Raw genomic sequence first — 23382 nt, 5'->3', positions numbered from 1 at the left:
GGAGGCAAAAACGTACTAGATTTTTGCCTGTGCTCTCTTAAAAGTAAAGAAAGAAAACTGCTATTTTATCAAAGTTCAGTGGCAGTATGCAAGCCCAATTTTTGTATGTAGCCTAAAGTTTAGCATTCATCATAGCATAACTTTTCTGTATTACACATTTTGCAACAAGGAAGACCAACTGGTCGCGGTGAGCTTTTTGATATATTCTGTTTCCTATAAGAAATGCTTTAGTATTTCCAATGGATTCAGTTTCTGTTAGAAATCTGAGATGTAAGAAACCTTAGGAGCTTGGGTGGATGGGTGATTAATGGTATGATGACAATGAAATCAGGAGAAGGTAATGAGAGACAGAGGGCTACAGGAAGCATGAGAACTCAGAGACATACCAGAATGAAAGCTATCACCCTTGGGAAAGCTAAAAGTGGGGTTATCCAACAATGGTTAATAAGCAAACTGAATTGGTAGAATTATGAAGCAGAAGGAACCACTTTAAGACCTGAAATTGGCTTATGACTTGCAGAGCATGACCAATGAGAACATTAGATATGAAAATTTGTCTTTAAGTCTGACATTTAGCCTGCAGTTTAGAAGTGTCATTTTTTTTGTTGCTGCCATTATTTTAAAGTGCAAATACATGCATAGCAAGAATCTACTCTGTTTGTATGTTCAGGAAGAATGGTGAATCTGACATCATAGAATATTAGTATATCAAAGCTTGTTAAGCAGCTCAGTACCTGATTAAGTATAGAGGTATACACCATGGGATACTCATTTTCTTTTCAAGAGTCCTTGACAAGTACACGTGGTAGAGCAAGATCATGTATAAGCTTGAAAGAGCTTGCTGAGACAGTGCAGAAAAGACACACAGGCAAAAATAAGCCCCTCCTTGGAGAATTCACAGCAGTTTTACTGATGACAATAGGCATTTAGTAGGACAATACTATGCTGATGTAAGTTTATATTGTACTCTTTGGGAATCTGCCTTGGGAAGCAGTGGTCCTCCTATTTTTTAAAGCAGAAACCAATGTAGTATTAGATCCCTTCTGACACTTAAGCAACATAATATATATTTGAATATATATATTCAGCAGTGTTTTTAAAATGATTTTAAAGAGCCTTACAAAGGTTGAAAAATGTTTTAGATTTTAAATCTACTGAAATCTCATGGAAAGTTTCAAAATCTGACTACTTCCTGTGAAAACAATATAAAACAGAATGAAAAGCTCCCCACATCCTATGGTAAAATGCATTCCTTGGTGATCAGTATCTTTTAATAGCAATAGCTTATTTTTCCATTATCTCATCTATAAACAACTAAAGGGCCAGCATTGCATAAGAAATGCTACTAAGCCACAAGAACAAAGGGACAGAAACTTAGGGCAATCAAACAATCTCTTTGGCCATTTCATAAGCTGAAACTGCAAGCTGTGTTCCTCCGCAAGGGTACAGGTCATGATTTAAACATAACAATCAAATGTTTCTGGAATGAGCCCTGGAGATGTTCAGCTCAAATGGTCCCTCTTCCCATGATGTGCAGCTCAATAACAAAAGAGTCAGCTTTCACAGGAAAGCGTAGTTTGTGGTTGTAGCCATTCTTCACATTGTGGTTTATTCTCTTCTCCACAAAGATGATTCAAACAAAAATTAAACCAGATTGTAGAATTCTGGTTTGCAATACGCCATGGGATGGATCGAGCAGAACATTCCCATGGATGGGAGGGGCATGCTTTCCTCTGCCCTGCTACAGACCTCTGACTTCCCCTTTGTCCTGTTTCTGGGGTCCCCCACATCTCAGTATTTGGGGCTGCATAAAGGGAAACAAGGAATTCCCCCTCTGCTGACATTTCTCTATGGGCGGCATAGGGTGGCATATGACATTTTCATTTCTAAGCTTTGTGCAAATGAAGGGAGTGGGTAGGAATACAATTCATGATCCCAAAGATCCTCCCCAAATTCTCTCTTGCAAGGAAAAAGAAAACATGGTTTGTTCTGTGTGACCAGTTCCTCAGAGTTCCTTTATGTTGCACCTGTTATATGGAAGATCCATGAGCAGTTGCCCCCCCCCCCGCAACACATTTTGATTAACAATAAAGAGTGTCTGGTAAGGGGCACTTTGAACCAAAGCTGTGGGTGGTCAATCATGACCTTCTACACTATTTTCCTGACAGAAGTCACTAATGGGGGTTTTCTGCATTCTCATTTCTCTCTCTGGTAAATTCCTGTTTCCTTCCCTCCCCCCTTCTGCATGTGTTTTGCTCCCTCTAGTGGCCAATTCTGAATTACATCAGTTTATGTCCAGAATATCTCCCAACCGACTTAAACCACTGGAGGTTTTTGCCAGACTTAAAGTGATACAATACTGTATTCAGAACTTACAAGTGAGGAAAATGATAATGCAGAAATGGCCCTGAGCGGCTATTAACATTAATATGTAGGAGCAGGGAAAGCAAGATTAAAGATTAAAGATCTGTGTTTTTCTGCTCTTTCCATAAAAATTGCTTTGCGGGATGGTTTGTATTGGAGAAAAGTTGTACCGGGGGGGGGGGGGAGTAAGAAAAAATGCTTCCCCATAGTCACAGCCCTTCAAATGTTCACCTTTCTCCCCATGGCTCCTTTTTTAATATTAAAGAAAATGGTAGAAGTTTCAAAGACACTTAACATGTAGTTTGGCCCTGAGGTTTTTTCTTCTTTTTTGAGGATCATTGACTTTGTCAATTCCTTTGCTTTCCCACAGTCCTCGAAGTGAAAAATGTTGATCTAAACTGCCTTCAGAACTGCAAGAGCCATCACACACAGTCTTTTGGTACTAACAGACTCATTGTGAGAAGAGGCCAAGCCTTTGGTTTATATCTGCATTTCCAAAACCGGGACTGGAATGATGACAAGGACAAGATCACATTTACAGTGGAGACAGGTAGTTCCTGTATATGGTGTGAACATGTTCTGTTGAGTAAACAGAGGCATTTGTTCTATTTTAATGGAACCAGGGCCTTTAACTTTTTTCTTATTTTTTTTGCATCACCCCCTTAATATGTATCCTTTTGTTAGTCTGGATTTTATTTACTGAGTAGTATTCAGTTCCTGCCAGTGATCTATATGTGTGATTATTGTAGCATCAGAAGAGGACACTCATGGAAGACCATGAAACATGGGTCCACTTCACCCTGGGTCCCATCCAAAAAGAGGCATAGGAGGTGTACCCACCTGAGGTGCCTACCTCCTCTGAATCCACCCCAAGCCACTTGGCCCTGCGAGCTCCTTGCCTTCCCTCATCAGGTCAGCCCCACTCGCAGTCATCCGCCTCATAAGGAGGCCCAGAACTATGGAGAGTTTGATGCTCCCAACTGAACTCCCCCAAAACAGGCTCCATCCCATGCTGAACCTTCCTGCCCTCAAGCTGTGATGGAATCATACAAGAAAGCCTGCCACCACAGGCCAACATAATTTTTTCTGTTACACAATTCAACTGCAACAATATATAACAGGGTGGGTGGGAAGCTGCTTGGCTCAGCTACTACGGGGGAAAGAGGATGGGCTCACACATGTGGCACCTTTTATAAGGGTGCCTTATAAGTGCGCCCACCTCATGTTCCCTTTTGTATGGCGTGACTCATGCCATGCCCACCTCCTCTGCTGCCAGAGGAGCCCCAGGAGCACGTTTCCCTTGCATCAACTCCTCCGCTTCATCAATGGGCAGGCTGCAGTGAGTCTCCACTGCATTTACCCATAAATGAATGTTTTTCTTTGTTTTAAAAAATAGCAGTCATTTCTATTGTCTAGATTTGCCATGTGTGGTTTAGGATATTTCGGGTGGAGCTTGGGGAAGGCAGAGTTATTGGGGATCTTATCTTTATAGTCTGGTCATCAATTGTAATCCCAGCAGAACTCCAGTCTCTGCTGTATTATTGTCCTATTGTTTTCTTGATATACAACTGTCACCTTATTCTTACACTAGGAATTGTTGCTGGGCTCTTTTTCTCAAACCTCCTATTATAAACAGGATTTATGCAAAACCTGAAAAAATGTTTACTTCTAAGTAATTAAAATAATGTTTTTTTTTTGTATAGGCATGAAACCCTGTGAGTCTCTTGGGACAAAGAGCACCTTTCCTTTAGGTGGGAATACCGATCAAAATCTCTGGAGTGCATGCTACAAACAACTGGATAAAAAATGTCTCAGTGTCAATCTGCTCTCTCCGGTGAATGCTTGTGTGGGCTGCTACCTTTTGAACATGTGCCTGATATCATGTGATCACACACATTCCCAAAAACTTGGAGAATTCTATGTCCTCTTCAATCCTTGGTGCTCTGGTAAGAATCAATTAAAAATCATTATAAGATTCTATAAGCTTAGTGTTTGCACAATAGGGGGGGGGGGTTGGCTAATCTGACCCCCCATGAAATACTTTATTTTGGGGGTATTAATTCAGCTGGATATTTTTGGTGTTTTTGGCAATCTGAAATGGCCATTTTGGGGATTTTTCAGGGCAGCCAGATAGCTGCAGTTAAAGTGCATTGAATGGGCTCTCAGTCCCTTTAAATGTCATTGGAGTGAAAACTTGGAGAAGGCATTTAAAGGGACTGCAAGTCATCTGCCTTCAGAGTTCACATGTGCTGCTGCAGTGGTTTGCAAAAGGCATTTGATTTTTAAAGGGATCATGTTACCTTTAAAGTTGAATGCATGCATCTATTTTTCTGATTCACAGCTGAACTTCTGAAGAGAAATGTTACATTTCAGGAAACATATGTTACATGAAAATTGCCTATGGTCCCTGATCTGTGACAGATACTTCACACATGCAAGGCAACAGTTGATGTTTTAAAAGCTGAATGCTAAATATATATACAGGAATTAACCCTCAGATATTTTTCTTTGCTTTGGAATTTGTAATCAGCCTATATATCCTAATTGCTACATACTTCCATGTGTGTTGGTGCATCTTTGATTTCCAAAGTGAAACAAATATATGTTTATTACATTTTCAGATGACCCTGTATATCTAGACAATGAAGCCTACAGAGAGGAGTATATACTAAATGAACATGGGATTGTATTTCAAGGACTTCCCAAACACATAACATCTCATGCTTGGCATTTTGGACAGGTGAATGCAATCGTTTAGGACTTGTGTCTATTACAGATTACCTTAGTCTGTTATAGTTTACTATTCACTGTACTCTTGATACAAACTGTCCGTGGAAAAAAGAAATACCTAATGTGATTATTACTAAATAGCATAAAACAAAACATTTTGTTTTAGTATTTTCTATATTTTTCAACACATATATTTTGTATTGGAAATAGGTTTGTTTATTTAAAAGAAGAAGAAGAAGAGTTGGTTCTTATATGCCGCTTTTCCCTACCCGAAGGAGGCTCAAAGTGGCTTACAGTCACCTTCCCATTCCTCTCCCCAGAACACACACCCTGTGGGGTGGGTGAGGCTGAGAGAGTGCTGATATCACTGTTCGGTCAGAACAATTTTATCAGTGCCGTGGCGAGCCCAAGGTCACCCAGCTGGTTGCATGTGGGGGAGCGCAGAATCGAACCTGGCATGCCAGATTAGAAGTCCGCACTCCTAACCACTACACCAAACTGGCTTTAAGTATACAATGGTTGGGAGTCTCTAACATTAGCAACAATGTTGCATCGTTTGTAAAGAATTATAGTCTTTTGCAACCAGTATAGACACATATTTTGTTCTACAAAAGCAGGCATTGTAGAAAATGTCCCTGAACTTTGAAGATGCAGCAGGATTGGATCTCTGTTCCTCTCTTTTGTCTCCTGCTGCTGTAAGAAAAGATGTTATTTATGACTGTAACCATACAAACACATAAACATGGAAGAAGCACTGCTGGCCCTATCCTAGGGTTCAAGAACAGAGAAAGCGAACATTTATCTTTTCCTATATTTGTCTCAATGATTCCAAGATCTAACATTTGGGTTGCTTCTTATAATGCATACTCACCAATCTGATCCTATTAATCTTTACTCACAATAAAGTCCCATTGAAGTCAAGAGAATATTTTCCTATGTAATTGTGTTACAAGTCACAACCTCAAAGTTCAACTTATTTTCATGTATAGTGAACATCAGTGAAAGGGCTGTTTTTTTTTCCTTAGCAGAGGAGAATTGCACTTCATGGCACCTAAACTGATCCTTCTAGAAGTTCAGGGCATCGTATGAAAGGCTGCAGAAGCCATTCCCGATCTGTCTGCAAAGGCATGCTTCTACAAGACAGATTGTAGGGCAGAGTGCATTCTGTCAGTATTCACAGATTCTAAACCATTGTCAAAAGCAGAAATTTCTGCTTATATTTACAGTACCCTTTTTGAACTTTTTGACCAAGGAGGAGCCCCTGAAATAGTTTTTCAGAGTTTGAGGGGCCTTGGAAGTGAACTAGCGATGCCTCCTGCCATGCCTGATATCACTACCCTTTTGCTCCCTCTTCCTGCCTCATATAAGTCGTAAAGAAGAGCAGGAGCTGAGACGGTAGCCTGGAACCCCCAGATACCACACCACTTCAGAGCTCCTGCAGACCCCCAGGGATCCACACGCCCCTGGCTGGGAATTCTTGATTTAGAGACTCCTTCTGAAATACTTGGTATCAAAACTTGTGAGGCTCCTCGTGCACCTCTCCCTTATTGGATGATGCATAGTGATGAAAGGACCTGCAAGGCCTCAAGGCTTGCTCCAACTTGTTCTTCCTTGCTCAATTTGACCACTGACCACTTCACTCCTGGGTCAGAGCACTCTCCTCCTTACCAGCCTGCCCAGGCTGTCTTTACAGTCACCCTCCCAGCCTGCTCTATCCCTGCTTGTCCTGACCTAAGGCTTGTCTTGGAGATCAATAGGTCAGGTGGCCTGCTGGGCTGTATTCCTGTTTGTCCCACCTCTGTCCTTGCTGGCTGGGGAAGGACCAACCACTCAGTCTGTCCTGTATTTTGTAGTATCTCCTTAGCCGATGCTGTTGAGTCAGGCTATGGTTGGGCCCTTCCCCATTGCTAAGTGATGTCTCAGGCTTGAGCTGTGCTGGTGTGATTGTCACTTGTGGTGCTGTTGCTACTGCATCTGGCCTCTCACTGTCCCATTGTGTCACTGGCAAATCGGGGGAGGACTGTACCTCTGGAAATCCCCACTCCCTATTTTCTTTGCTGTCATCTTTTTACAGATAATAAGCACCTGCAAGGTCACACACTCCATGCTTCCAATGAAGTGGGGTCTGTCTCATGAAAGCATATCCTGAAATAAAATTTAGCTAGTCTTTAAGGTGCTACCAAGTTCATATTTATTGTTTCAGATACTTCCTCAAACTTTCTTGTCCATTCTGTTCTGTTGAAGATAAATTTATTCATGGTGTTGTTTTCACATTTGATATTTATTGTGGGATTTCTATTCTGCTGTTCAGAAACTTAGTGTGAGTGCTTATTGTTTTGTGTGTTTAGTTCCAGGATGACATTCTGGAGATCTGTCTGAAAATCCTGGACTCAAGTACAAACTTCCTACGTGATCCTGGCATGGACTGTTCCTGTCGTAATGACCCTGCATACATTTGCAGAGTGTTGAACAATATGGTAAAATCTAATTATATTTAAAAACTACTGACAGGTTTTGCTGTTCTTAGCAAAAGGTGGACTCAACTGTATATTTAAATCTGGTGTTTTTAGGGATGTGCATAAGAATTTGATTTAAGCTTGTTTTGTTAATGTTTTTAACCAGATATTCTATAGTAGGTGTTTTTGGTCCCTTGTGTAAAAAGGTGACATTTATAGTGGTTTCAATTGAAATCATATTCCCTCCTGTAACTGTTTTTTCCCCCCAAAATAACTGGAGGAAATTCTTACACATTATACTGTTTTCCCAAGAAATACTTACTTGGTATAGAGGTTAAGAGCGATGGCTTCTAAAGTGGTGAGCCTGGTTTGATTTCCTGCTCCTCCACATGCAGCCAGCTGGGTGACCTTGGGCTAGTCACAGTCCTGAGCAGCTGTTCTCCCAGAGCAGTCCTGGCAGAGCTCTCTCAGACCCACCTACCTCACAGGATATCTATTGTGGGGGAGAGAGACAGGGAAGGCTATTGTAAGCCTCTTTGAGACACCTTAAGGTACTTAAAACTAAGGTATAAAAACCAACTATTCTTACTCCCAGATTTATGACATATAGGAGAATGTGTCCCCATTCTTGAAGAAATTAACAGCTTACAAAGGGTCTAAAGCTTTGTCCACATTACATACCCAGCAACTCACTGACTTGCATCTCACTGCATCCACACTTTCATCCAAGATTCAGAACAGAGTCTGTTCATAACCTTGCCAATAGTGAATGAACATAATTTAAAAGATTGAATGCAATACTAAGGAGTTATACTCTAAGATAAGCCCACTGAAGACAACTGGCTTAAAAGGGCTTAATACTCCTTAGGTTTGCAATGTTAATATACACGGTTAACATTTACATGCATATAATACTTATCACCATAGTGCAGATTTGTTCGTTCGGGTATATACTGGTCACATGCATCCTTTTGCATCAGTGCAATCATTTGTAAACACGCAGGAAGTGAAATATGCAACATTTCACAAGGGTATAGCAATGGTGTATCAGTCTCTTTCTGTTTCCAGATCTGTTGTCATAAGAAGAAGAGTATCCTAAAACTTCCACCCAACAATAATTGTGTGCAGGGAGTCAACCCTTCAATATGGAATGGAAGTATCCCTATTCTTCGGCAGTGGTATCACAACAAATGCAAACCTGTTAAACACGGACACTGCGGGACTCTTGCTGCTGTAATGTGTACAGGTATAGAAACAGTCTCAAATTCACAACATTGCAAGATTGGGGGGGACTATGCATGATGATACTCTGTAATTTCAAATCAAGTAAGAATATGAAATAGCAGACACCATTTGTTTGCGGGGGGAATATGCTGCTTAATCAACCGCTTTTTACAAGAACCAAAAATAAGAATGAGTAAAGAACCAAAAGCAAAAAGGAAGAATTGGATTCAAAGCACTAAATGAATGGAATGTATGTATGTATGTATGTATGTATGTATGTATTTATTTATTTATTTTGGGGCTTGTGTGCTGCCGTTCCCTGGAAGGTCCCACGGCAGTTCACAGTAAAACATTAAAATCACAATAAAACCCCCCACAATTCCCATATCCATTTGCAGTAACAACAATGATGGCATTCTAACTACTCCAACCCCACCTTGCTCAGTCAGAGGCCGTACCGTCGATACCAGGAGAGAGGGAGCTGAACTGATGGATCCTAGGGAGTCTAGAGATGGAACCTGGTCTCTGCCCTGGCCTCAACCATATGCCTAGCGGAAGAGCTCCGTCTTGCAGGCCCTGCTGAAAGCTGGTAGTTCCGGCAGGGCCCTCAGCTCTTTTGGGAGATCATTCCACCAGGTTGGGGCCAGGACCAAAAAGGTCCTGGCCCAGATAGAGGCCAGGCGAACATCCCGGGAGCCCAGGACAACCAGTAGATTCATACCCGCACTTTCCCACCGCTTGCCCACAACTGCAGAAACAATGTCAAAAGCAATGTGGAGTCTTCAGCGGAAGAGGGAATCAGCAAACATTGTCTTCCTTATCTATCAGAGACATGTTGGATCTAACCCAAAGGGTGTAATCCAAAAGCATAGCTAAAAAGGAAGCATAATCTTGATTTAAGATAATAAAAAGATAAAAAGAAGATGTATGGAATACCATATTGGATGTTGACATGATAAGGGCAGTTGTGAAGCTAGTCTTTGAAGCAGAAAACTGGGATCTCCCAGTTCCTGCTATGAAGAAAATTGCTTCTTCAGGTGGCCGACATGGGGGAACTCTTGAAGAATGGCACGTTATCAGCTATCTATTACTATCAGGACTGAACAGAGTTTTAATTGTATTATTTTCATCCTGCATCACAATCTCTTGGGCTGACTCTGTCAGAAATTATCAAAATCAAAAGCCCATTAGGTCACCAACATATATCAGGCTAACTGAAGAATAATGTTCAAATTGTCTAGAAGCCAAATGAATTCTTGCATTTTCTGTACAAGAGAAACCTCTTAAGCTTCCCTTTTCAGCTTTTGACAAAATATAAAACTGCTTCTAAACAGAGGGAGGAAAAATATGCCACCCAAATGAAATGTGAATTAAGCAGATGAATGAAAATTTACATAATTTATTCCCAATCACTGGATTTAAGTTTTCCAATTTCACATCCCCCTGATTATATGAAATGAGTTCCTTTTTTAAAAAAACAGCACATCTGAGAAGCTTTATCACCTGTTCAATGTTTGCAGACTGCATTTGAAAACTTTCTCTGAAATTGTCTGATTAAGAGGAGGTGGGGGAAAGGCTATAGAGAGTGAAAATGTATAATGCAGTATAAAGATGGGTGGATCACTGGTATAATGTGAAAATTACATTTCTGATATATCAAATGTTATTTAGCACAATAGAAAAGGAGAGCAGGCCTTACAGAAATGTTTGATATAAACATTTATTTACAAAAAAACCCACATTAGTAAAGCTACAGTGGCTCATTTATTCTGATATTTTCTGCCCTAATATTATAAATGTTTATTTGAATATATCAAAAAGCCATTTGCTTAGCTTACTTTCCATTGGCATAAGTACCAGTAGGCTGGTAGTTAGTTCTCTTGGTGGAGGTTGGTTTTCCAGATTTCCCTCTTCTCCTGCAGACCCCACCTTCCTATGATATTTGTCCTTGGTCACTGGGAACAGAGCAGGGAGGAAGCCAGTAGGCTACTGTAGAGGCAGAAAACTCTCATGTGGCTTGAAGTACTTTGAATCCAACACATAAAATCTCCAATGTCAAATATTCTAAAGATGTCATTAATTTTGTTATAGTTTTGCGATGTTTGGGAATCCCAAGCCGAGTTGTTACTGGCTTTTATTGCCCTTTGAATGCTGTTGACCCTCTCATCATCCAGGAAGTTTTTGACTTTACAGGAAAATCCTTAAATGGCAAAGAACATATCTGGTAAGTGCAAAAAAGGAAACAATTTTGTTGCCTTTTATTTAAGAAATCAATCAGAACAGTCCAACTGGAGATACCATTTCTAGCAGGAAAGCTCTCATTGGTCATCCCTGGTCCTTGCCCCTGCTTGTAAGAGCAGTGAGAGGAAGAGGGAGAGAAAGTAACATCTTGACCAATTCCACATGGAGGCATAAAACTGGCACCACCTCCTGCTTGTAAATGTGTTGTTGGAAGGTGTGCATTGGCAAGCTTTCTGGTGGGAGACCCCTCTTGTGTTTTCCTGCCACCTTGTTGCGACTTTCTGCCTCCTGACAAGGCAGCAAGGGAGAACCACACAAACTTGTCCAGCCCTGTTCCTTGGCTTGTCAATCACCGCAAGCCACCAATCCCATCACAGCGGTTGTTTTGGGACTCAAACTTCCTTCTCCCTGAGGGTGGTGGTAGAAGGGCAGGCAGAATGCTACAAAGGCTGTTGCACATTTCTCCCTCCTCACAGGCTTGCCCCTGTTTGCTCCCTGGATTGCGGTGCACAGCATGATGAGGGAAGTTGGGATTTGCTAGGAGGTCTTGAAATACAAACTCTTCACATCCCAGTTTAAAACAAAAATATGCGTGTTTATTTCTCTGCTGTTTCATTAACACCTTTATAATGGGGCAACAAAGATAGTATATTTTGATTTTTTCCTACATTGTTGTGAGGCAGCTGGAGTCCTAATACTGACTTAGAATTCCATCATTATTTTTGTCACAAAGGATGATCTAAATTTTGTATTGGCATTCTATATATGACATTCAGATCATAGAATACCATTCCTGATCCACTTTCCTGTGTGACCAGAAGACCAAGGGTGTGACCATGTCTCACTTTCTCAGCCACCATGTATACCTGCTCCCCCCCTCAAAGAGGACTCACCATATGTGAAGAGCAACATATAACCCAATGTGCAGAGGTTCATTTCATCTTCGTTAATTTTGTTTGCATTCAAAAATCAACTGTGCAGTCTCAGCCTCAATTGTATGTAGGTCTACCTTAACCAATCATTACATCTTTTCATTGATCCTGGTATTAGAAGCAGGACAAGCATGCTAGTGGGCAGAGAGGTAAGGAAAATTATTGCACTACCACCCACATGAAAATGACAGGGAGTTTTTTTTTATGAATTCTGGACAAAGTTGTCTATCACAAACCTCTCATGAATTTGCCAGGGATCTCCAGAATATTCTTGTACAAGTTCGTATAAAATAGGTGACTCCTGTTCTGACAGAGCAGTAATATCAGGGCTCTCTCAGCCTCACCTACCTCACAGTATATCTGTTGTGGAGAGAGGAAAGGGAAAGTGACCGTAAGCTGCTTTGTTACTCCTGGTAATGAAAAGCAGAATGTAAAACCCAACTCTTCTTCTTCTTCTTAGTTTGGATTCTAGAAAATGCAGTTTGTGTGTGATCACAGCCTTATGAAGGACCTATACTTTTTATGTCTTACAGGAGATACCATTGCTGGAATGAATCCTGGATTGCCCAAAAAGACATCAATCAGTCTGGGGGTGACTGGCAATACTTGGACCCAACACCTATAGAGACTAGTAAAGGTACATGAATCTTCTACCCCTGATAGTCATATGAGACAAGGAACTATGTGTGATTAGTAATGGGGAAGTAATAAATGCTCTATGGAAGTGCCCAATGTACAGATATAGGTTAGGATTTATCATGGTCTTTGAATTAATCAGTATAATAGCCAAGGTTTGACTTCTGTGTGGATAAGGAAATACATCTAAAAGTCATGGATAGCCTTTAATGAAACTCAAGGTTGCCCTCACTGTGAGTCTTCATAGATCCTCTTCTAGTGCTTATCCCAATTGTTATTGTTCATTAATGGTAGGGATCACATCCACATATTTGCTGCATGTCAGCATATGATCCCTGATGTTTCACATCATTTTCAGTGTATTGGATTGCATTCATGTAGCAGCTTTGGTCCTAACTGGATACTTTAGACTGATTCTGCATTGAGCAGGGGGTTGGATTAGATGGCCTTTATGACCTCTTACAACTCTATGATTCTAAAAAAAAAAAACCTACCACAACCACAGATAACTTTAGAAAGTTCTCTGAAATGAGTGGGGTTCTGAAGAATAAACTGAAAGGAAAGATAAGGAGGTCAAATCCCTTCAGGAAGCTTGGAGACTATTTATAACTACAATACTGGAAGCTCAGATAAAATGTATAAGCAAGTTATGAATAGGCTGCATGAGTAACAAACAACGTAATGGAAGCAGTAAAAGGAAAGAAGGATTTCTTTAAGTGGTGAAAGGCTAGTGAGGTAAATAAAAGGGAGCACAGGCTTTGGCAAATAAAATACATCAGTGATCAGAGAGGTAAAAATGGACTATGAGAAAGACATTGCAAAAAACATAAAGACCGATGATTAAAATGTCTTCAAATACATTGTAAGCAAAAAAAACTAGCTAGAGAGTGTTGTATCATCTGCATAGCGGAGATTATTGATGTTACAACCTCATATTTGACTCCGATCATAGATTCTTCCAGATTAAGCTTCCACATAATTACCTCACCATAAAGGTTAAAAAGAAAGGGTGATAAGATACACCCTTATCTCACTCCTTGGTTGTCGTTAAATCAATCAGTGTTTCCATATATTGTTTAGGCTGTGGCCTCCTGGTTGGTGTATAATGAACTGATGAGGTGGGTTAAGTGGGATGACACTCCCAATTCATGTAAGGCATCCCATGTTGTTAAGATAAATTTGAATCCTTAATGTCGTGGCTATTGTACAGGATGTTGATAAATAGTCTTTTTTTTAAACTTTAGGGTCAGTGTGCAGTGGTCCAATTTGGGTCAAAAGCATTCGAGATGGTGATGTGGATACTGATTCTGATGGACCTCATGTATTTGGATTGTTAAATGCAAGGATTACTGCCTGGGTTTCTCAAGGCAGAGGTAAGAAGATAAAACTTCACTGTGAAACCTGGCCTTGTGGACAATGTATCAGCACCAAGAGTGCTGGGAGTGATCTACGTGAGGACATCTCTAATGCTTACAAATATGAATCAGGTAATAATGAATTAATTTTACTTGAATAATAGAAGTTTAAATGGTTGGTAAAGTAAAATAAGTATTTTTTTTTCATAAAGTTTTATTTCCTCCCCCTACTTCCAGGCTCTCTGCAAGAGAAAAAAGCTCTTTATAAAGCCTATCGAAAAATTAATTCTCGATATCTAAATGCTCCCAATTCTGAAATAGACAAAGATTTAGTGTCTCAAAGAAACAAAAGTCTGAAGGACATTGGGATTGCGATGAAGTTTAAGATGGCTAATTGTCCTGTGTATGGTCAAGATGTTCAAATGCACTGGGTGCTTAAAAACTTGTGTAATGAAGCCAAAGACAGGAAATTTAACCTTTGTGCTCAGACAATGACGTACAATGGATGTTTACTGGACCAGGTCTGGAAAGACAATATTCATATCACACTTGGCCCAAAGGAAGGTAAGACACGTTGGGATCATTTCAATGTAGAAGCTCAGGTGTATGCCGGAGAAGAAATGGTTTATAGATTTTAAATAATTTGACACTGTGATTCTGAACCAGTTTTCTGCTGTTTGTTTTATGAGCTGAAGAAAGCCTCCTTGCCAAATCTCTAGTTAATGGTAGGTGCTTTAGTATCACGTGTGAAAAAATTCTAATAGCTATTGGTTTCCAAAACAATGGCTTTATTGTAATTAAGGTGGATTGGGTCCACAAACTGTTAATGAAATAATTCATGAAATTGATCTCTTCTCTTCTGCAGCCTCAAGCATAAGTTGTTCCTCAAGGGGGGGGGGGGCTACAGCAAGAAGGGGGAATAGACAGAAAATGTTCTTCCTGAGTCTTGTGAAAGCTTTGCAGTTTTCATTGGGGACCTCAGGCAAGTGGGGAAGAGATGATTTCTGTCATTTTCTCCTCAGAATCAAGTTGCTGAACTGCATTGTGTTCAGGATACTCAGGAGTGTCTTTTTCAGGTGAGGGGGAACTACAGGGACGCTCTCATGATAGAGATGTGTTCTGTGAACTCATTCTATTTGTGCTTGGTTGGATTCCTCCCAATATTTATTTTCCAGTGCCTTAATTCTAAATACATTATTTGCTGGTGTATTAGACTACTTTCCCCCCCTGAAAAACATGCTTCCAAGTGGGGGGGGGGGTCATCCTATACGCCAGGTGCACTTCAGTTGGTATAGACATAGCTGCCCATAGTGGCCGATAGTACTGTAATGTAATGTAACAAGCTCTATATTTTGAGTGGAAATGTTGGGAGGTTGTCTTATATACCGGCAAATATAGTACAATGAATTGAGAGGAAGTTTCACTGATTTGTGAAAATTATTTTAAAGCAAATTTGAACAGATTGCATATGGTGAGAAATGTGATGCCTAAAAGATGGCATTCTCGGTGTTCCATGTGCGGATTTCTGAAAACTGATTCCTCTAGATGGTTTAGCAGCACCTACACTGTGATTGCTTACATAAAGGTAAAGGTAAAGGTATCCCCTGTGCAAGCACCGGGTCATGTCTGACCCTTGGGGTGACGCCCTCCAGCGTTTTCATGGCAGACTCAATACAGGGTGGTTTTGCTAGTGCCTTCCCCAGTCATTACCATTTTACCCCCCAGCAAGCTGGGTACTCATTTTACCAACCTCAGAAGGATGGAAGGCTGAGTCAACCTTGAGCCCGGCTGCTGGGATCAAACTCCCAACCTCATGGACAGACAGCTTCAGACAGCATTTTTGCTGCTTACCACTCTGTGCCACAAGAGCCTCCTTGACTGCTTACATACGGTTCCACAAGTAATGATTAACTCCACCAAACATTTAAAAGTTCTATTTAAATCATTGTCTGTTAATGTGATGATGCCGATATATTTATTTCTCACTCAAGATCATTGTCTTACAGTAAAAACAATCCTGATAACCATCCCATATGATGACTATGGGCCTCACCTTTGTGATCATAATATTATGAGGGTGGTAGCTGTCTCGATGCCAGAGCATAAAGGAGAAGTCATGATGGTGGAGAGGGACGTCTTAGTGGACAGCTTGCCTGTTAAAATAAAGGTAAAGATCCTCAAAGAATTTGTAGAGCGTCTGCATCAGCAGCCCAGGTTCACAGAAGTCAAAACCAAAGGCTAATTAAGTTAAATACAAACTGTATCCCCATGAGTGCTTCAGCCTTTAAAAACACTGTGAGAGGGCCCAAGCTGCAGGGGGGGCAATACAAATAAGAGCAGGCTGTCAATCCATAATATATTTCCCAGTTGAAAGTACTTCTCCACCCCACTTTTACTATACTTTTAAGGGTACACTATATGGAAGGAGATACAATCCTGACCTGCCATTATAACATGTAGTTTGGCCCTTTGTCCTTCAGTTAGGCCTGAAGAAGCTATTTCAGGTTTAACAGTACCATAAAAGAGTTCTAAAGGTGTATTATTTCATTTTAGTAAATGTCACCATGCTAAGTGAATGAGTATAGTTTGAATATTAATAACAGAAGAAATGTAATCTCACCCAATTTCTTTCCTCACCCCATGGGTTCTTGTATGTGATCACCCGGTATCCTCCAGCAATACCTCTTCAGAGGTCATAGTGAGGTACTGGGAGAAAAGGAAGGCAGGGAATGATTGAGTACCCTTGGTGGAATGTCAATAACACCTGGAGCTGAGATTTTGCTTTTGTTTGTGCTTCTCTTTATCTATAGTGGTTTTCTTATGAAAAGTGCTTTACTTTGGTACTAGGTACTAGTTAGGTCTTAGAAAAACACTGGCCTTTCATCAATGGACCATTTTAAGGGATCCAAACCCAAGTTTATAATTTAGGATTTGGGAACCATGTAAAAATAAGTGCTTCTTCATGTTGTATTAGATTTTAGACCATCCCCGGATGAATGCACCATGCTCTGCAGAAGTCATTTTCTCTAATCCACTCAAAGAGGACCTGAAGAACTGTATGCTGCATCTGGAAGGCTACAGATTAATTGGTGAACCAACAGCTACTAAGTAAGTTAAACTAGAAATAATGTTTTATACATACGTTAAGGTGACACATGCCTTTCCCCCCCTGTCTCTACTATATCAGGTATGAAATTTCATTCAGATTTAAAAAAAAAGAATTATGCAAGCAATTTCCTTAATGGTATTGACACTTTGCCAGACCACCCAGTTCTGGCGCTACTCCTGGGTCCCTAGTCCAGTAGTTGGACCTCAACCAGCAGCTTCCAATGAAGGCCCCTGGGGTCCAGGGCATGGGGAGGAGAGCAGGTACCCACTGAACTCATGGACTGCAATGTTGTGGGGCAGTCACACCACATCCCACAATGCCACCGAAGCCACAGCAGGAGGTGAATGAGCAGAAGGAGAAGGGGATGGGGCTAGCTGCCAGCTAGCTCACTGAAAACCCATGGCCCCAGGGCAGTTTTCACTGAGTGGTCCTGGGGGGTCTCATGACAGTGAGGCTTCCTAGGGATGTCCCCAAGCAGCAGTGAGGATGGGGTGAGGATGATGCAGATGAGCTTTGGTTGGGGCTACCAATAGTCCACAGATGAAAGTGGCTGCCATTGCTGGAAGCTGAGGCACATGAGCGACCAGAAGAAAGGCACGGGTGAAGAGGATGCAGTTGAAGTAACCTCCCCTGATGAGAAGGAAGGGGAGGCGCTGGAGACCAAAAGAGGGATAAAAGGTGGAAGGACAAGAAGGGTGGAGTGAGTAAGAGAAAGAGAGACAGATGGAATAAGAGTGACAAGTATGACTGGTGGTTGAAAAAGTGGAAAAGATAAGGAAGGAGGCTCAAGCAAGTTCCATACATGACTGAGGTGGTGCTTTACGACTAAGAAATCAGCCTGTCTTGGAGGGGTTGCCCTCGCCCTGAACTGGCTTGAAGCTCACGGGTACTACTGGATCCTGGTCTACAGTTGGATACCTAGATCTTCCGTGTGGCACATAATAGTTTGGAGACTTTCACGTCTTTCAAGGGATCCAACACCCTTTGTTGTTTGGTTTTGCCCCTTTCCCAGACTGCTTGCGGTCTCTAGCTCTAAAGTTCAGTTCTGAACTCTGTTCAGTTCTCTCTCTTCTTCTTACCACTCTTCTCACCTCCAGTGTCCAACCCTGTCTAGCTCTCTTTCCCCTTCCTTTTATCCCTACTTCCTGGCCGTCACTGACACCGTTCTTCCTCCATCTTAGTTGACAAATTCCCCCAGTTGTCATATCCTATTTCTCTACGTGTTACCTGTTGGCTTTGTGGTCAAGGCCTGCTACTCTGCATCCTAGGCTGAGCCTTCTCCTCCTGGATATTAGGCACTGGGTGACCTTGTCCCACCTGTTCTGAGTTGGCCGCCTGCCTTTCCTCCTTCTCTCTCTGGTGAGTTGGGCTAAATCACCCTGCACAGTCCCCGTGCAGCCTGCTTTCTTTTGCCTATCATCTTTACAGGAAAGGTAATTATACTGGACCCTCTTTTCCCACTGTATTCTTCTCTATATGACTGCTTGTTATGTTAGATATATTTATGCTTTTATTATTTCCTTTCTAATAAAGACTATGCTTATTATTTATATAATTTACCAATGTTTCTGCCTTGAGTTCTTAAGGGCATAATTACCCTTGTAAACACAGGCAAAATTGGTCCTTAGATAGTTATCCCCCCCCCCCCAGCTAATTCCCTGTAAGGCTTAATATACTTGTCACAGGACACATGTAAGTCGGGTAACATTTGCCCCAGCTCCACCCAGACTGGAAGAGGTCCTCAGCCAACCATCTTCACCATCCACCCTGTCCCTGCAGCTCTCAGGTGGGCTGGTGTGTCTGTCATGGCATTCTCATCTCTACCTGGCTGGGGCTGTCCCTGTTAACTCTCGCTGGTTAACATTCACATATATTTTTGCCTTTATCTTTTCTGCAGATTGGGAACGCTGTCTGCTAATCACATGGCACAAACTTGTGTGGAGTTTACTCCCCATAATTATGGCAGACACCAGTTTATGGCCAGCATCAGCTGTGACAAGTTTTGTAACTGCAAAGGATATGCCATCATAGACATGGGCAGTCCACCAACAACCTCTGGAGAAGGAGGTGCATAAGCAATGAAAACAGAAGACATTCCAGGAGAGACATTTTACTTGGCAATGTGTTTGCACAACAGTCAATTTTGTTCAGGTATAGATTCTTAAAGAACTTGCATTAGTGAACTCTTCACATCCAATGAAACTACCCATTGATTTGCTTCCTTTATGCCATCCACCGTCAGGGATATTAGCTAAGTGTTTAAAGAACAAAAAATGGAAATGACTATCCTAGATTATGATTTGAGAACACTGAGCAAAAACATTGAGAGTAATATTTATAGGTAGACGCCTCTTCAAAAAGAATTTTGTTTTCACCTGTTGAAATGTTTGAATATTTTTAATTTCATTTAAGAATGTAATTGAATCTGAAATGGTGTGCATGCTCCTTAGCTGTATCTTACTAAGGTGGCAGATCCACCTTTAATATTTTAGAGCCTGGATCCAGCTTGTTCTTGACCTCAGGCTCAGGAACGACTGACAAAGTTCTCATTAATTCTACAATGTCCTCCTGATGGTATTAGTGAATGTTATATAAAATGTAGGGTTGGATCCAAATGATCAATTCTAGTAACAAAGGGACATAAGGAAACTTCCAGAGAAGTAAGGGACTTTGCATAAAAGTCATGTTTTACTTATATTGAAAGAATGTTAGTAGAACCATTTATTTTGATCCAGTTCACAATATTTTAGGCTCTATGGACAAGAATGAGAGGAAAAGACAAGAGACACAGAGAAAATTAGCATGGAGTTCTGTGACCACCTTCTGATTTTCTTTCAATTGTAGTTTTGACACTTCTAGCGCTGAATACGCTGATATTTTAGAATTACTACCTGAATTGAAGAACATCAAACTGCCACTTAATTAAAGTTTGCAACAGCCTTAAAACATGATCCCACCCAATAACACTTATCTGCAGAGTGACCCACATAAACCATAGTATATCACAAGGAGAAAATAAAGGTGCTGTATAGTGGTAGTGGTGGGCAAATAGTAAGACAGTACACTTGCACTGAAACTAATGAAAAAGAAATGAAAAACCCCATTTATTTCTGTCACCTGGATAATGGAAATGAACAGGAACATCAAATAATGAATGAATGATCATGTTTAATTCATTTCTCTGGTGTTTGGACAGCTCAAGCACAGTTTAGTCTGGAAGGGTAGAGATTCAGGAGCATCTACCAGTCACATTCTTATTCTTCAGCTGCCACAATGGTATTCTTACAACTTTGTGAGGTAGATTGGTGTGAGAAATGTAGAGACTCAAGGTACTCATTAAGATTTATGGTTGAGTAGGGAATTATACTGTACTTTGTTTAAGAAACAAGACCACCATCCCTAGGTTTGCCTCAGGGATCCACCTCCATTTTATAGTACCAGAGAAAGCTGTTTAAGAACACAATGGGAGCCTTATTCTATCAGGACAATCATCTTGCATGGAGGAGCTATACTCTTATCCTCTCACGTTGTTTTTCCAACTCAAATGCTCATGTGCCCCCTACTGTTTCAGATCATAAAACAGCTTGGGGATGGGGACAGGAGCCCCTCTCTGGCCAGGATTAGGCCTCTTTGGTGGCTGTAAATGGCTTTGCTGTCACTACAAAATGGAGGTGCATTCTGGGACTGATTCCACAGGGAGGCATTAAACTTGCACTGCCTCCTGCTTGCAAACGCACAGTTGTAAATCATGCATTTGCAAGCTTCCTGACAGGAGACCCCTCCCATGTTTTCCCTCCACCTCATTGCAGCTTTTTGCCTCCCAATGAGGCAGCAAGGGAAAACAACATGAACTTTCCCCCCTGCTCCTTGGCTTGTCAATCACTGGAAGCCACCAATCCCAGCACAACAATCATTTTGGGGAATCAAACATCCGTCATCGTCGTCCCCCCCCCCTTGAGCCCCAAGATTAATATTTTTTAAAGAAAGAACACTTCAACATTCTAGGTGGTAACACCACAACACAAAAGCATTTTTTACAAAATTAACAATTCTGCATTGCTATGGAGAAATGCCACAAAAATAAAGCATTACCTCATCTTTTTGGGATTCTTGGTGTTATGGTCTCTAGGTTTGGGTAGATTTGTGAGAGGCTGGACATGGACCCCGATGAGTGATTGTGTATGAACAGTAATGCTTAAAAACAAAGAACATGGACACCCAGCTGATTGGGAGAGGGCTGCTTCATCACATACCCTCCCTCTTTCCCTGTTAAAACACAAACACCAGAAAACACAAACAGGAATGAGTTGGTTGCTCAATCACAAAACCGTGGAGGACAATTAACAGAACATTTTATTTTAACTTAAGGAATGGTGCTTTGTGGTCCTGCAGCAAAGTAGACTGTGCCATTAAAAAAAAATCTACCACAGGAAATGAAGAGGGAAGGGTGTGTGCCAGGGTGGGCAAAACACTGCAGAGCTTGTCATGCATTTCTCCCTCCACACAGGTTTGATCACTGGTTGTTCCACAATGTGTAGCATTACAAAAAGTGGCAAATCCAGTTTTGGTCATTTCTCTGATCGCGAGGCAAATCCAGCCAAAACTCGCGCCAGTTGTACAGCCTCAGGTTGCTGCCAATGTCATGTGGAAGCAGCACTAAAACCTGCCAGCAATGAGAGGCTGTCCAGGGGCAAATTCCACACGCAGAATCAGTCCCAGTGCAAACATGGGGATGGCTTCTTGTTTACTGTGGTCCTTAGTCAAATGAAAAATAGCTCAACTCACATGTTCCTGATATGGCGAGGAAGAATATGAGTTGATTGCAAGATAAGACATATATGGCTTGGTTAGCAAAGTTGCTTAGAGGTGCTGAGAGAGAAAAAAAGCTTTGGGGATTTCAGGGTGCCACTTTTGCTTTCAAATGATTACTTCCTGCTCTGTACAGGCATTTGTGCATCCTTAATGCCTGCTCTATTGTACAAGTGTTAATAAAACAGATAATTAAAACAATATAAATATCTAGTTCTTTCAGAGAAAACAGTAAGTCGTCCATGGTTTCCCACTGCTCAGGTCAGGGAGAATAAGTAAAAGTATTTTCAGCCAGCAGCTTTATTACTGGTTCATGATTGCCCTTTTATGTCTATTTACCTCATAGTATATCATCTCCACAATTTTGTATTGGTTTCTTATACATCATATTCCTCTCTGTGGTGCACCAGATATAATAGGCCCATGAATAATTTCCTTTCCTTTCTTATCTGATATAATAAATTTACTCACTTTTTCTGCATTACAATTAGAAGTTTTCTGGTAAGAAAAATGCCCCCCTCTCCATTTTTCAGGCAAAACTTGTACTGTACCTATATATGGATGTCCTCATTTAGAAATCAGAAACTAGAAGCTAGGCACACCTGGGGACAATGAAAATCTGAGGAATGTCCATCAGAGTGAGCACAACTCGCTTTTTTCAACCCTGCCAAGATTCTGATTAGGTTGCCCTTTTGTAATCAGTTAAATTTATTGCAGCTTATATTACTTCAGCCAAAATGTTCTTTGCACAAAAGGCAATAGAGGTTCAAAACATATATTGCAAGTCATGTTCTTTTTAGTGCTCTTTTTAGGCTAGCTGTGACTTTGAACTGTGTTCTGTGCTAAAATGTCAATTTTTTTCCTAATTAACAGTCCACATACAACACTCAGAGAAATATATTTATTATGATTATACTGTGTGAGACCACAGCAGCTCAGTTGTAACTATGATTACTCAAAAATAAGATCTACTTGTAAGAGTTACTTTTAAGCAAGTATGCTTAGGATCACAGACTATACATTTTCCAGTGATAATACGTTACCAAATCATATCTCAAAGATGGGGTTTATTTTATAGGTCCATACATTGTGTCCCACTTAAGGTTCCTGCTGTTATTTCTGGCAGGGTATCAAAATTTCTGCCCGTGTATTCAAATATAGTTGCAACATTTTAATCTTTGATTTATATATGTACTAGGTCAAAGCCCACTGTATCCAGAAATACAATGGGCACTAGAGCTTGGTGGGGAGGAGTTATCCAGTCTCTAAGGGCATGGGGTTGAATGTGTGTGTTGTGTGGGAAGTTGTGGTGGCGTGGTGACAAATGAGGGTGTGGGTGTGGAGACATGAATGTGAAAAACCACATGAATGTGGTTTGGAATGTTTGTTGAGTGTGGGAGAGGACTGGCCTTTGGGAATTGTGGAATAGTAGTTACAGATGAGCAACACAGAGAGGTTTGTGGTCATGGGTGTTCTTTTCTTTGGAGGGGGGAAGCTTTCCCCTTCTGCCAACCAGTTGACTGACA

At 41.0% G+C, this 23382-nt stretch overlaps 1 protein-coding gene across 3 annotated transcripts in view; it reads left to right on the top strand.

Moving 5' to 3' along the window:
- The window catches only part of LOC143844966 (protein-glutamine gamma-glutamyltransferase 5-like), a 36290-nt gene extending 14268 nt beyond the window's left edge, over positions 1-22022 (top strand). For all 3 annotated transcript variants that reach the window (XM_077352858.1, XM_077352859.1, XM_077352860.1), the window contains 12 exons: positions 2735-2914; positions 4068-4310; positions 4986-5104; positions 7443-7571; positions 8619-8796; positions 10866-10998; positions 12481-12584; positions 13828-14070; positions 14176-14502; positions 15945-16105; positions 16913-17046; positions 18945-22022. In XM_077352858.1, coding sequence (XP_077208973.1) covers positions 2735-2914; positions 4068-4310; positions 4986-5104; positions 7443-7571; positions 8619-8796; positions 10866-10998; positions 12481-12584; positions 13828-14070; positions 14176-14502; positions 15945-16105; positions 16913-17046; positions 18945-19122 — 2129 coding nt within the window. In that variant the 3' untranslated portion in view covers positions 19123-22022. The remainder of the gene's footprint in view (positions 1-2734; positions 2915-4067; positions 4311-4985; positions 5105-7442; positions 7572-8618; positions 8797-10865; positions 10999-12480; positions 12585-13827; positions 14071-14175; positions 14503-15944; positions 16106-16912; positions 17047-18944) is intronic.
- Positions 22023-23382: the final 1360 nt, after the last annotated feature.

The sequence above is a fragment of the Paroedura picta genome, chromosome 9 (genome assembly GCF_049243985.1).
Source record: "Paroedura picta isolate Pp20150507F chromosome 9, Ppicta_v3.0, whole genome shotgun sequence".
In the NCBI taxonomy this organism is placed as follows: domain Eukaryota; kingdom Metazoa; phylum Chordata; class Lepidosauria; order Squamata; family Gekkonidae; genus Paroedura; species Paroedura picta.
This window is presented reverse-complemented; position numbering and strand designations above follow the sequence as displayed.